Here is a 16,358-nt window from a genome sequence, read left to right as displayed (position 1 = left end):
ATGTCCTATAGTTTAACGACAAGGCCGCGATACACGGAAGACAATCTCTGAGCACACAGATAAAGAGCTTGACCGTCATAATTTCGATTTAATAAAAAACTAACGCGAATTATTCAGACGTTTTATATTAACGTTATTATTTATTTAGTGTAATAATCATCGATGTATTAGGTCAATCTTGGTATTGAAAGGTGTCAAGGTACCTGTTTCGTTTATGGCCGGTCCCTTCCCTATTTTTTGAACCGTCGCTACCTGCTGGCAACACTCACACGGGAACGAGTCGCTTTTAAATTGTATCTGTGTCGTCCTTCGCTTTGTTTTTTTTTGCGAAGGGGTCTAGGTCAAACCCCATAATACAAAGGTTAAGTTTCTTGAGACTTATTTTTTTGAGTCAAAATCATATGATAATTTAAGCCACTTTCGTGTAGACGCCCGCATGCTCTTTCCTGCTTAAGAAGTTACTCTTAAAGGACTTCCTCTATCCTTAATAAGTACCAAGAGCTTCAATTCACTTAATTAGTAAATATTTGTTTATAAATAAATGACAATATTGGTTTAATTTTATAAAATTGTAATATTATCAACCGGTTAAAGGTTAAGGAGAAGATGGGAACAGTTACAAGTGTAAAACAGGTTTATGGAACAAGTCCCGACCGCGGCCTCGAAGGACACGCTTTGTCCTCTGGCACAATGTAGCGACGGACGATATGATAGTACGCATCGAAATCAGGGGTTCTATTAAATAGTTAAATTTTAGTACCGGAAATTCCGTGTAAATATCACACGATATTTTGACAACGTTAAATACATAAATCTTAAATGGAATAAATAAATTAAATTATATCCACTTGAGTCATTTTCAGTTTTAGTTCTGACATAGAAATTCCAGCGTTACGAAATAGTAGCAAAAAGATAACGATGTCACCACTACTGCCAACTGGCGGCGCGAATGTGAAACTTATTTCGTTATTCGACTACTCGCTGCGAGATGGCGCTGTACCGCCTGACTTGCATCTGTTACGCGACGAATAAAAATTGTATGAATGGTTCTTACGATCCACTACGAGCGGGGCGCGTGTCCGTACGCACCGGCGATGTCATCGAACCCGTGTTTATTTTTTTTCGTTACGTTTTATAAATTGCATTCTAACCATTACAGAGCACAGACATATCGCTCTTAAATAGCAACAGAACTTAAACAATTCAGATAGGTCTTTAATGTGTAATGTAATTAGAAGGAATTTTATAATTGTCATATTGCAGACATTGTAACGACAAATGATGCGGACTAGAATCATTAACATTTTCCAAATTACATATTTAATTTCCAGGTTTTTTTTTCTTTAATTGTGACCAAGTTTTAAAACTATTTTAATTTATTATCTATATGTGCTTCACGTTAATAGTGTAATTTGTTATTTTGAATCTCGCAACGTGATCTCCCGTACGTTCTGACCGTGTTTGTTAATGGTACGTCATTGTTACAAACGCTCTTTAACCGCGATGAGGTTCTTTGTTCACACCGTGACCGACATCAGTCGTGGGTCGCTTATTATTTCGGCAGCGGTCCGGGCCCGGTCGTAGACCCCGCTCTCTTCCGTACAGCCTCCCGTAAGATATTTTACGGTCGACGAATGTACGCAACGTGAACGTAACCCACATTATTTCTGAACTGTCAGCATCGTAGTTCGTCGACCTCGAGTCAAATTAAATAAGAACATCAAACGGAAAACCATTTCCTGTTTAATATATGTTTACAAACACTATGTAATATATATAACACAATTCATTTTGATCTAGAACCTTCCCTTGTGAGCGGGTTACAGTAACGTTAACTGTAACTTTTATATATAGTTTCGCGAACCTTCCATTATCTGAGAGACGAGCCGCGAGCCACGAGCCAGCGGGTAACTATATACAGGTTATTATGACAGTTTCGTCCATTTTAAATATAGACACGCGTTACGAGAACGGGATCTGAATCATAATTTGGATGAGTCAGTCGTTATCAAGTGAATATCTGCATCGCGGAATCACGTAAACTGTTAGTTGAGGCGTGGTGGGTCATCGGTGGTAGGTGATAGGTGGTAGGTGGCCGGTGCCCGGTGGTCATTCTTTCAGATGCGTCAGCGTGTTTTCCGTTCAACCGTCGCTAGCAGTCATTGTCCGTGGCACCGTTAGCCGTTTTACCTTCTCTTATGTGACAACGGATCGAAGCTTACCGAACATTTAGAACAGTAATTCCACGTTTTGATATTATATTAATTATATAATGGTAATAAATTTAAGTTTTTATATAGACAGCATCAACCGAGCTAGTACTCTCAGTCGTATGCCCGCCGGCGTCACTTAATGCAGCGTGTCGAAAAATCTAGATGGATGACCTAGATTGCAATTGACGAAATAATTAGTAATTACCATTCCGTCCTTGTAACACGTGTTACGGTTACAGTTTGGTTAATATCAGAGTTATAAAAACAACTTAAACTTTAATTTAATCTCATTAATGTTGAACGAAACGATTGCTCAAGTTTTACTGTACGAAAACATACAACTAGATTATAATGTAGAGTTGCGAATAATATTAGGAAAATATATGTTATATATTATTTATGTTTATAATTATTCGTTAACCGTGTGACCGCGTTATTTGACCGGCGTTCATTGACACAATGAAATTAACAAGTACCTACTCATGTCGGAAGATCGCTTATACAAATCAATATCATACAAACTTTATTATTATTTATAATAATTATTACTTTTTTCTTTTTTTTTTTTTAATAATAGACTACTTAGTAATGCTTTTGTAGATATCTGATACATATAGTGACGTCATCCAATCTAGTCTCTCGTAGCCCTTCTATATCTCTAGCTCCATGTAGTATTAGCGTTGTTGTAAATTCAAAAAGGTTTTGTTTTCGCGCCGCGAGGTCGTCGACCGTTCGTTCGGTCAGTGCCCGCGTTGCTACCAATTATGGGCCACTCGCACAACGTACAATGGATCGATGGCAGCGCAAAATTGGGCCACCGACCCGCTGCACGCCGCCCGCACCTCACACCTCACGAGCATACCGACAAACACATCATATAATATAATGTGCACGATCAGCATTTTATTTATGTGGGCTCATTAATGACGTCTCACTCGGACATCGCTCCTTCGACTCGGTTCGGTGGAAGTTATTATATATACATATATATATCGAAAATGTATTAAACGAGACCTAGTTTCGCGATCGAACATAAAAAACCATAGTTTCCTCCCGAGTTACTGTAACTGATAAGTCATTACGTTAGATGGATGCACCCTTAGGCGGGAAGGAGCGCGCGCGCATTGAGGTAGGCCGTGACGCATTAGTGACGTCACCAGGCTGAATGCCGGTCGTCGCCCCGAGCTGCCCGTGTCCTAGCTCCCGGGCGAGGGGACAGCGCGGGGGGTTTCCGCGGGTGTGCGGGGGAAGGGTAGAGAGGAATAAGCACGAGTGTTGTGCAATAGAGCGGTCGTCGACCCGGGGTGAACGACCTCGCGCCGCGACGCCCGTCGGGATGCGCCCGGCCTATATCCGGCGCACCGGTGCAGTGGCAGCGGCGCATTCTAGAGCGACGTGGACCGTTAGGAGCTCAGAGAGGGCCGCTGGGGGGGTGAGGGCTGCGGGACGGGGGGCGAGGAGTGGAGAGGGCCGAGGGGAGGGCGGCGGGGTCGGAGGCAGGGGGGGCACTCTCACTTTCTCGGTTGGGTCGGCGGCCGGCAAGTAGGTCGCGCGGGTAACTGTGCGGCGCACGACGCAGCGCCCGCACAGTCAGTCGTCAGCCATCAGTGGTGACGGTGAGAAGTGCAACACGTTACACACGTAAAGTACACACCACTCGTGTTGCCGTAGGCCCGTGACTGTGACGCTGTCGGTCCTTCACTGAGTCAGTCAGTTAGGTAGTCAGTGCTAGTTGTGCTAATTGTCTAGTGAATGGTGCTGGAGATGGCGTGCGGCGCAGAACTGCGCGAACGTCATTCGGTGTTAGTGAGCATGTTGGAGGGCCGGCGGGAGTCCCGAGACTCCGGCTGCTCCAGCGACGAGAGCTCGGACCTCGAGCGAGACTCTAACTGCAGCTGTGATCCTCAGGGCTTCTTCCGACGGTCCATACAACAGAAGATCCAGTACAGGCCCTGCACCAAGAACCAGCAGTGCAGCATCTTGAGAATAAACAGAAATCGTTGTCAATACTGCAGATTGAAAAAATGCATCGCCGTGGGGATGAGCAGAGATGGTGAGTACTACTGCATTATATCTATAAAATATATTAAAAAATAAAACGAAAATATTAACACACGTCCGACCAGAAAAATATCTATACATCGAACTGATAAATAACTTAAAATTTTCTAGTATTTAAAATATATATATTTAAAGAACACCAGTAGAATCGGCCTTACAGAACAAATATATTGAATGTGTTCTAAGAGCTTGTAACATCATAGTCCGCCGTTCGTATACGCAATGTTCAGTGAGTGAGGTCGACCGCGCAATCTCGTATCTGAGTTCGCGCGCCAAGTAGGACGAGCCGCGACACTCGGACCGCGGCTGTAACTCCGACGAGATCCTATTTCGCGGAGTGCGGGGGGACAGTGGCTGCGGGGGAGCGGGGGAGGAGGGGAGGTCGGAGGACGTGTGCGGTGTGGGAGGTCGGTTATGCAAGCTCGGGTGAGCGCACGCTAAGCGGGTCGTCGGCCGGCGGTCGTATCTCCGCTCCGCTCGTTGCGACACCCGCTGACGCTCGTCACTGTGAACGCTCGCGGTGAAAGCGGAGAAAGGTTTCGTTTTGTAATCGTGAAAGTGAAATTTGTTTTCACTTTCGTAATGTGGGTTCATCGGACTCCCAGTTTCTCTAGATGCATCATTAACGTAACCGATCTAGAATTCATTACACACGTTACTATCGACTTTTATGTTAATAAACAACACAACGACTGCGACATGTTATGACGCGGCTCTCGTCTATTATGTTATACATAGAGAATTTAGTTTCAATATTGTTATACATAACCTTGTTTGGTTTAAAAAAAGTTATGCAATTTCTCTTTCTTTAAAAAAAATATCACATTTATATGTATTTATATTTTTTTTATAATATATTTAAGCAAAAATATATCAAATCACATACCTAGTAATTTGATATAAAAATATTTTTCCTTAATATTACTTCTATTAGAACCCTTTCTGCCGTGACTTAGAAGTTCCGCCACTTGCCAACAGATGGCGCTGTAAAGAAAGTTCTGTTTAGTGATAAACGATACTGATGTTCGTACATATAGGTTTTCAATTATGTAAATTCATTAAGCGATTCAATTAAAAAAAGGTGATGACATTAATTAATTAATAATTAATTAACTTCATTTTATATACATATGTATGAGGAATCGGAATAAAAAAAATATTTCAAGAATTATTTGAATGTCTTTAAATGTATATCAACTTCACTAAATTCTTTTTTTGCCGGCCAAAAAATAAACAACCTGTAAAACGTATTAGGTTAAATGTAAAAATGTCTTTTTTATTTGAATCAGTGTTAAAATACATCTTTTATTCTTAAGCCCAAATATTATCTATGATAATTGATAATGTCATTTCGCGGGTGTCTTGTTTCGCGATTTTTTTTATTGAGTCGTCATGAGGACGCGGGATCAGGGGCCTGCGCGGAGTTTATTGACGGCGGTCGTCGTACACGGCTCGCGCCCCCTCCTCCCCCGCCCCGCCATCGCCCTCCGCTCTCCCCCTCCAGCGACTCCTCAAGTTCAAGGTTGAAGCGGCGCGCGCAGCTCAGTGCGAGGGAGTCCGGCCCGCGCATCGGTCGTCAGCCCTCTTGCTATCGCTATGTCAGTGCGTCGCTTCGCAGTCAGCCACGAGAACTCGAGCCCAGCTCACATCGCAGTGAATCGCTGACAACGCGTCAATCGGATTACTATCGCACATTCGGATTACAGTGCCTGTGCCTGTGCTAAACTATACTGACGTGATATGTGACACTTCGTTATAATTAGTTAAATATTAGTTACCGAATTTATTTATTAGTGGCCATCGGCTGTGAATTTTATAGTTTTTAGTTGATTGACAATTATAATGGTATCAGATATGGGTGAAGATTTACCGATACTTAAAGGGATTTTAAATGGAGTCGTGAAATATCACAATGCTCGTACGTATATGTTTATTTACCTTATTTAATATTTTTACATTATTAATAACTTATTATTATATTATGGTTCAATTTTTTTATTGTCCCTAATCTAATGCATCAATATTTATCAAACGCAACCATATTTATTTTCATTTCTGTCAATATTTACAATTTATTCTAATTATATTTATTACATATAATAAATGTACTACAATTTTGCATATATATATATATATATATATATATATATATATATATGCAAAATAGTCATTACAACTGTTAATTTATAATTAATTATTATTTTAATATATTTTATTTGTAACAACTATATTACAATTTCATTCTATATATTTAACTTATTTACAACAACTATATAATGTAAAAGTAAACAAATATAATGTCTATTGTATCTAAATGTTTATAATTACTATTAATAATGGTATAAACTATAACAAAAGAGAATTTGCATCAACGATCTCGAACAATGGGTCATGCATCTGGCGTGACACACTTAACGCAGGGAAAGTCGGGTGAAATGGCGAGAGGGCTCCAGCTTTCGTTTTCAATCGTGCTCACAGAGCGCAAACACTTTCACCAGCGCTTCAACCACGAACGGCATAAGCGGCTTCGTATGCCAGCGACGTATAATACCTTTCAAACCGCGCCGCGCCTAGCCGTGAAAGTCGTAACACTTTTTATCATGACCTCGCAGTTCGCTCATTGTCATTCGTTCATTCAAATTAGTTCACCAAATCGCGACGCTTTTGAGCCGGGCGTTTTTATACCGAGGGTCGGATACAAGCGGCCGATGAACTTTACCCCCTTTCGTCAGCTGCGCGTACACATGGCACTGTGTTCACCCACATTAATACTCACGAACGACAGCTGCTCCCCAACTGTAAACGTCTGCGACCCCATGGCCGCGACCTGGCCTAACAATGTCTTTATTGATGCACTCCACTCGACTCGTACACTTGCCTTCCCCTACAGTTTCTGACGTTATGTATCTTTTGTTGCAGCCGTCCGATTCGGTCGTGTTCCAAAGCGCGAGAAGGCTCGCATTTTGGCCGCCATGCAACAATCTTCGTCGTCTCGTGCCCAGGAGCAGGCGGCGGCCGCTGAGCTAGACGACGCGCCCCGGCTCCTGGCCCGCGTGGTCCGCGCACACCTGGACACCTGCGAGTTCACACGCGATCGCGTCGCCTCCATGAGGGCGCGAGCTCGCGATTGTCCCACCTACTCACAACCGACTTTGGTGAGTTCCTATTTCTATATAAATAACTTTTTAAATTAATTTCAATTTTAACTTTCATAGAAACTCTATGATGTGACCACACATTTTAATGTATTTATTTTGTTTGTCGTAGGCTTGTCCGCTGAATCCAGCCCCAGAGCTACAGTCCGAGAAGGAATTCTCTCAGCGTTTCGCGCACGTTATCAGAGGCGTCATTGATTTCGCCGGCCTCATTCCTGGATTCCAATTACTTACGCAAGATGACAAGTTCACTCTCTTAAAAAGCGGTCTCTTCGACGCCCTGTTCGTGAGACTCATCTGCATGTTCGATGCGCCACTCAATAGCATAATATGCCTCAATGGACAACTCATGAAACGGGATTCCATTCAGAGTGGAGCGAACGCACGCTTCCTTGTTGACTCTACTTTTAAGTTCGCCGAGCGCATGAATTCTATGAATTTAACGGACGCCGAGATCGGTCTCTTCTGCGCCATAGTTCTCATAACTCCCGACCGGCCGGGTCTTCGTAATATTGAATTAGTTGAGCGAATGCACGCGAGACTGAAGGCGTGCCTGCAGACCGTCGTCACACAGAACAGACCAGACAGACCTGGCTTCCTCCGGGAGTTAATGGACACTCTACCTGATCTCCGTACACTGAGTACTCTTCATACTGAAAAGCTCGTAGTTTTCCGAACCGAGCACAAGGAATTACTGAGGCAACAGATGTGGGGAGACGAAGAGGGATGCTCGTGGGCCGACTCCGGAGCAGACGAGTCAGCTCGCAGCCCCATCGGCTCAGTATCCAGCAGTGAATCCGGTGAAGCGATGGGTGACTGTGGAACTCCTCTGCTGGCCGCGACTCTGGCCGGCAGACGGCGCCTGGACTCCCGCGGGTCCGTGGACGAGGAAGCTCTTGGTGTCGCTCACCTCGCTCACAACGGCCTCACCGTCACCCCCGTGCGCCCTCCGCCACGCTATCGCAAACTAGATTCCCCCACAGACTCCGGCATAGAGTCTGGGAACGAGAAGCACGAGAGAATAGTGGGGCCCGGCTCGGGCTGCTCCAGCCCTCGCTCGTCATTGGAGGAACACACGGAGGAGAGGCGACCCGTGCCGGCGGACGACATGCCCGTGCTGAAACGAGTGCTAGAGGCGCCGCCGCTGTACGACACTCCCTCATTAATGGACGAGGCCTACAAACCTCATAAGAAGTTCCGCGCGATGCGTCGCGACACGGGCGAGGCGGAGGCCCGGCCGATGCTGCTGACCCCGTCCCCGCAGCCCCGCAGCACCCTCACCCCGCCAGCCCCGCTCACCCAGCCCACTCCCCGCGCCCCTGCGTGCGTCGCTGTCGTCGACGCACTCCGTGCTAGCTAAGAGTTTAATGGAAGGTCCGCGTATGACTCCCGAGCAACTCAAGCGCACGGACATCATCCAGCAGTACATGCGGCGCGGGGACGTGACTGCCAGCAGTTCCAGCACGTCGAGCGCCGGCGAGTGTCCCCTCCGCAGCGGTCTGCTGGCTTGTTACCGCGGCGCGTCTCCGTCTCCGGCGCCAGAGCCGGTGCTGGAGCTGCAGGTGGAGGTGGCGGACGCTCCCCTGAACCTGTCCAAGAAGTCTCCCTCGCCGCCGCGCTCCTTCATGCCCCGCATGCTGGAGGCGTGAGGCCGGCCCGCGGAGTCCTGCGTCTCCGCTGCCCACCCCGACCCACTTTAAATTAATAAACTATGTAGTTAATAATCGTTCGTAAATCGGTTAATATATTATATGTGATAATTCGTTTAAGACGCGTGCGTGAGTGGCCGGCGCCGGACGAGGAGAGCGCAATAGACTGAAAAATAATTTAAGACTATATAAGTGTAATTTATAATGCAGTGCAGCGCCGGTCGCGGTGTGTTTGTGTGTGTATTGTATGTCCGTATGTGAGCGTGCTCAGTCATTTGTTTGTTAATATAATGACAGGTTGTCGAATTAAAATAAAACAAACTTGTAAAAATTATATTTTGATTTTTTTGTTTACCCCCGACGATCTCACTAGCATACTTAAGTTGAAAACATACAACAGAATACGAGTAATATTTTAATATACTGAAAAAAAATCTCATTTATAGAACACGAAATTGATGGACATAAAAAAAATACTAAAACTAATAATACAGTATAGTTAATATGGAGAGATATCTAAAATATAAACTAGACAAATCATAGACGGTTCTAACGAGCAGGTCGTCGTCCGACCTAGGCCTCGCCGTCTTCCGCAAGCGCGACCCTACAGCGTTTCGTACATTTCCGTATTCCGCACGCAACGCTTCCTCTATCTACGGATGTTTGAGTATTACCAGATTCTGTCATTGAACATGATTGATTGCTATGAAGGCTCCATTAATGTTACTCAAGGTTCAATTTTATTAATTTGGAAGCAAAGTAACTTACGGAATAATAATTATTAAAAAGATTTTCTATAATAACTTTATATAAGTTAATAAAAAAAGAATATATGTAAATTAAGGATGTTTTAATAACTTTAGAAAACTGAATCTAAAACTTTCATTCTATTCGATTTGATCTTGTGTTCTTTGATAAAATATACACGAAAACAAAATACAACAATTTAAGTGAAGTTATATGAAAACTCAAGTTGTTCGAGCGAGTAGATTTGGAGTCCACCGCAATAATAACACAGAAAAGAATTTTTCCGTCATATAAAATGATTACGATTGTGTATTGTAAACATCGCAAATATTCGCATATCTTTATTCCGTGAGAAAGTGAGTTCTCTCATAAAACATGAAATTATACAGTTTTTATTCATACTGATGAAGAACGGAAACACTCGGTTTCCTTCGCTAAGTTTTAATTCATTTACGTACAAATTAAATTGATTATAATAATTCCTATAATTTTAAGGCTACGTGACTCAAATGGTAGCCAGGAAGAGTGCCTACATAGAAAAAAAACATTGTTTCAATAACTGAAAATGAATAAATATTTTTTCTTTATTCAACAAGAAATGCGTGTAAGTGTCAGGAGATGATCACTGTACACAGTACAGTACACAAATACATATTACAATTGTTAGTAAAAAAAATTAATCGCAAGTTTCTTAAATTATATAAAAGAAATAATATTAAAAAAACAATAATTAACAATGCAAATCATGAAATGAATCACACTAAATAATCTAAGGATAAACGTAATGGAATATTCTGGATATATATAACTAGTGACCGGCTATTGACCGAGAGTCCGTGAGTTGAGCGCATGTCGGTATAAGGGTGCATCGGCGCAGTGAGCTCGTCCGTGCACTTGACTCCTGCAGCCGGAGCATCGCCCGCACCTGCCCCCCCCCCACGTACGAGACCACCCCCAAAACCTCCCAACGAACTCACACCCTCCAGTCACCCCACACAGCCTCTCGCCGCCCACGTAATCCTTTGAAAGGTCATCTTCTAATACCATGAATATATGCATCATGGAAGCTGCTAGCAAATTTTATAACCACAAAAACATAAGTATCACATTGAGTGTTTTTATGATATTTTACATAAATACAGAGGTCATTGTAGCTTCCTGAACGGAAATCTCTATGACGTTAGATAACTTAAAATGGGATTTCAACGGATAACGAAGTATAGTAGGTTGTTAAGATAGTTCAGATAGAATTATTTCATAAACCATTAAATGTAACGATAGTCAAAAATAGATATTATTACTTAGAAAATAATGCCTATTTATTAGTTCTCACTAAAGTGACCGAGTGACTGGATAGTAATTCGACTCTCCTGTTTGTGTGGTGGTTGTAATGAAAATTATTCTATACGTGCCAGTGAGTTGGTACTCAACGTCAGAGACCTTCGGGCGACATACGGAAAGCCCCGAACGGAACGACCTTGTAACGGAGGTCGCCCGGGCGGGCACGGGGCGCCCTCACGCGGCACAGGAGAGTTTATTAACGTAATTATAATAATGGTGTCGATTTGACTCTCATGAAACGAGGACATCACTACCACGATACTATGAACCGTATATCACTCGCATATTGTAATCTGCGACTGAAACAAAGTATTAACAAATGGAAAACGGTTATTACTTCGTGTATTGTTGAGTTATTTATGTGGTTACATCGAGGACACGCACCTCGACAGCCATAAACATATTTACTGTCATATTTTCATATTTATTCAGGTTATGCTTTATACAGAGATATCTAAGTCGAAGAACCCTTGACATCAAACTTTGTTACAATGTACATCGGCCGTCGATAACTAAATGGATATACGTAACAATCAATATTACAAAGTTACATTGTATTTCTTTTGATGTTGAACGTATTACGTAAATAAAGTGAACATGTATCGCATGAGGAGAGTCGATCCACCTGTTGGCTAATGAAAACCTAGGACGGTAATTCTCGACATGATAAATGGTTTAAGGCCGGTCAAGGATTTATCCATCCAAGTTAATACTTGGTAGGATATTAAATTTTGCACGAGGTGGTAGGCGCTAACAGCGGTGAGGGTTGAGTTAGGCTGCGTGGGCGAGGGTGTTCTGGTGTCGTCGGGGTGAGGGGGCTGCGGGGGGTGAGGGGTGCGGGCCGGAGGGGGGGACGCGGGTGATCGGCTCCAAGGTCGCAGAGTCACAGCCGGGCAAGGTCGCCATGGCCGCGCGTGCCCGCTCCAGCCACCCTCCCCCCACAACCTCACCCTCCCGATGACACCCTAGATTTGCGTGGGACGCGACCTTTATCCACGCTCTGGAGAAGTAATTGTACATACTTACATAGATATTTAATGGATTTCTTTGCCAGCCTTATGTAATGTACCTACCGACTGAACGAAATTATCGGCTTCTGAAAAGCATGTGGATCAAGTTATTCAGAGCGTTATCAGGTACATGTTAGTATTTTAACATTACGATGGTGCGGCTATAGTGAGAGTCTATATAAAATTCTCAATCTGACATCACCTGAATAATATATAAGATTAAAGAACTTTCCTATTCCAAAGGTCAAATTAAATATATTAAAGCAGATTCTAATGCGTATATTAAATGAAAACGTACAAGATTAAAAAATAAAAAGATATGATAAATACCTTATGTAAACACTTTATGGCAAAAAAAATATAACCTCGACATCGAGTTTACATTTTTTTATTAAAAATCCTTACGATTTTACAAAAACTAACATTACTCAATAAATACGATATTATTTTAGTCATCGATTCGTATACACATATGAATTCCACGGAATCATATTATCTTTCAAGTTAAAACCGTTTTTGAAGAATGTAGATATTTCGTAGAAACCAAAAAAAAATATGCACGAGAGATAAATATTATTGTTTTATATAAACACCTAAAGAGGTTTTTTAATACCATCAATTAATTTGTTGATAGGTCTTAAAATATTATAGCTTTACATACGATTACAGTTTACAAATAACGCATAAACGCGGCACTGGATCGTTATCGCCGCTCGCCTGGTTTCCTTGTTCCTGGCTCTACAATTGATTTGAACGCAGTAAGTACTAGATTATATAGCAGCTTCTATAGTCGGAGCGAGGAGATGAATCGTAGTTTTCTTTGAATTATTTATCTCGTGACATAAATGCCGTTGTATAAAATTTTATAATGCTATTCATGATGTTTAAAAACACGGTATTGTGTGGTTGTACAATGAAATATTATTCAAAATATATTACGTTATCTCCTTATCTTGGCGTTCGCGTATTTGTCCCCGACCTTCAATTCACGTATGTCTCTCAGTTGCGTAACGTCTTACCCATCGTTGAGAAGCAAACTCCTCTTTATTTGTTACGCAAATAAGACAAACCAGAGCAGGAATATCCGCAAATTAATACGATTTATATTATAATTGTCTCGTTGGTGGAAAACAATTTATGATTATGTTTTCATAATTCTTAAATGCGTCATGTAAGTCCTTGGGTTTATGATGGGTAGGTACTACGTAGGTGTCGGTGTGGACCGTCCTTATCGTTCCTTTTGACCTCGCTGACAGACAATTAGGCTTCAATTTAGGTAATTTCATAATGTCAGACTATGATACAAAATTAATCTTTATATATTTTTGATACTTACATCGTTTTATAAATGTAATAAATGAGAAATATTCGAATAGAAAAATTGATATGACGTAAAAACTACTCGGTTTTTTTAATCTCTATGTTAACGTGACTTGTATGGAAAAACTTAAATTAAAAATTTGGTTAACTTTTTAAATTACAACCCAAAACAGTGTAAGCGGCCAGCTATACATTTTTTTATGGTATATGGCTATTTCAAGTATTTTTATGGCCAAGAAGTAATCCTATCACATTGAAGTTATGAGAATGTCATATTAATTTCGAGGCTACCATGAAAGCACTCATTACTCACACGCACACCTATAAATTCTTGGCGCCATTTTATAGACACTTTTTATAGGTACGTCAATATTATTTCAATCGAAAATAGGAAAATTGTAATATATTTTAATCGTCTGTACATTTTATTACATTTAAAATTATTATACACATGTGTTCATGTAATAAATTAAGTAAATACTTTATTGCGAAATCTGTTTCATACTAATAAGTCTTTAAAGGCTACTCTGCCAATGACACTATTGAAGCCATAAGACACTTGACATAAAAATAATAGCATTATGTAGATAAAATATTTACAATGATTAATAAAAATGAAACAACTTTTTTTTTATTTCACAAATAATATCACGATCCAGAAATACATACATAATACAAGAAATATTACGTGTTCTTAAAAAAAAAACTGTTGTTTTAAATGTCTATTATTATTGACTCTCGGTTAAAATTTTATTTAATTTTTCTTGAATAGTTTTCCGTATATATATATTTATATAATTTACTATGTACTAGTAGATGTATATAGCACTATGAGTAAGTGACATTGATACTTGTTTCAGTCAAAATAAAAAATCAACTATTATAATATATTCCTATAATGAATGATTTAATTAAATATTATAATATCCTGTCAAAATTTTCTAATCACAAGTTCCTAGTCATTAGAATTGTAAATTGGTTCAGGCAAATCAGACGTTCACTGAGAGACCCTCCGGCTTGTTTGATGGCTGCATAACTTATTTTATGTCCTGGAATGAAAGGGGGGTTAAGAGGGCAGGGAAGCCGGGGGAGGGCGGGGGAGGGCTCTCAGGCGATAGGTCGCGGCAAGGTCACAAGGTCACGAGCTCAATTCGACAGTAGGTACTCTTAAACTGTCAACTTGGAGTATGTACCTGTATGTGATTTATTGATTACAAAACTTATCTTCTTGATGCCTCATTTTAATCTTTTACGTTTTAATGAAGATCCGATATTCATACATAAACGAGAGTATAAAATTAATAAAACAGCATAAATTTCAAATGTGCTTATAAATGAAAATGCGGATTTTCAGTGTCATTCATTTGAAGGAAACCAATTGAACTGAAAAATCACCGTTACATAACATAAAGCAATGTGAAATTTTCACTTAACAGAATGAGGTCATGGTAAAATCATCCAACCTCGCTAATTTCCCATCCCCTAAAAGATGTCCCTGAGATACACCCTCACAGGTTTGATTTAGAGCGAACGGTTCCAACCACCAGTTCAGTGGCCCTGATAGACTTACGCTTTGTTTTGTAAAGGGCATTTAGAATTGGATCAGTTACTATCGACCTTGACCTACGGCAACCTGCGCCTTTCACAAACGCTCTTCAAACAACACTAACAATGAGACAGGAAGCAAAAATATAATTCATAATCAATTCAAAGCAATTTCTAACATGAATGGATTATTTTGATTGTAAAATATATATGTCAATAACAATGGTGCTCACACTTATTATATTTTGTAAAATAATAATAATTATAAGAGTTTTAAAACAATAACTACTAGAGCGTGGATTATTTGTAAAACTAAGTGCGACACAAATAATTTTTTGTTCTTAATAACATGTATGCTACGGAAAAAATATTGCCTAAATGTTTATTGGTATAACATAAAGGTTATTTAAAGGTTATCTAGAATCAAATGTATGGAGAATCGCTTATTACTATCTTTATCTGAAAGATATACATTTGTTTATGAAATGTGACGTAAATAGTACAATTATACAAATACATAACAGTTTTCAACTTTCTATCATTATCTTAGTCTATCTATATCAAAATTATGTAAGTTCTGTGTGGAATCGATTGCATTTAATATGTAAATTGAATATCGATAATTAACCCACGTTTTAATATACGTCAATAGAAAAACCATAACGTACGCAATGTTACATCACGTTAGAGGCTGGGAAAAATGGGCTCTGTACCACTGGAAATAGTTTGACTTTACCATGACCTTGCACAAAAACGATCGACATGAACGCACCAAGGAAAATCTAGTTTTCGCGAATTATTCCGGGAAGTAATGATAGAGGCGAGTAACGGGTTGGCTGATTATTTAGATAGCACTCACACATGCGCACACTGTGGCCACACAATGATCGACCGACGGTTGTCTGTGTGTGGGTATGTGTGACATTGAACTTCACTCTTCACGCGGCGGCGCACGAGTTGCGTAACCAAGTCGCATTACTCAGGGCGTAAGTACATTGGCTTGTAACATCACATCATATTCTACGTTTTAATATCGTTTACAAATCAATGCATCATTAAGAAATATTAACGTTGAAACTTTACTTTTATACATGCTTTTATTAAGATTATAAAATTTCATGTATATATCATTATTATTCAATCTTCGTATTATAATGCACAGAGATAACATATTTCATATTTTCGTAATTATGTTGGCACGTGAGATAAGTAGTCGTGACGATAGTTATAAATTGTAACTAAATTATTTTGAAGACGTTCTCGACCGGATAGATATAGAGTTCACATTTTTGCAATTTTTATGACTCGTAGTATGCC

The 16,358-nt window shown here is 40.6% G+C and overlaps 1 protein-coding gene across 1 annotated transcript in view; it reads left to right on the top strand.

Annotated features, from left to right (window-relative positions):
- Window positions 1-9,412, top strand: part of LOC116767190 (ecdysone-inducible protein E75) — a 62,573-nt gene extending 53,161 nt beyond the window's left edge. Inside the window, 5 exon segments of the mRNA XM_032657387.2 lie at window positions 4,122-4,266; window positions 7,194-7,429; window positions 7,542-8,694; window positions 8,697-8,747; window positions 8,750-9,412. Of these exon segments, the coding sequence (XP_032513278.2) occupies window positions 4,122-4,266; window positions 7,194-7,429; window positions 7,542-8,694; window positions 8,697-8,747; window positions 8,750-9,078 (1,914 nt within the window). The 3' untranslated portion in view covers window positions 9,079-9,412.
- Window positions 9,413-16,358: the final 6,946 nt, after the last annotated feature.

This window comes from Danaus plexippus (assembly GCF_018135715.1).
Source record: "Danaus plexippus chromosome 9 unlocalized genomic scaffold, MEX_DaPlex mxdp_24, whole genome shotgun sequence".
NCBI lineage: Eukaryota > Metazoa > Arthropoda > Insecta > Lepidoptera > Nymphalidae > Danaus > Danaus plexippus.
This window is presented reverse-complemented; position numbering and strand designations above follow the sequence as displayed.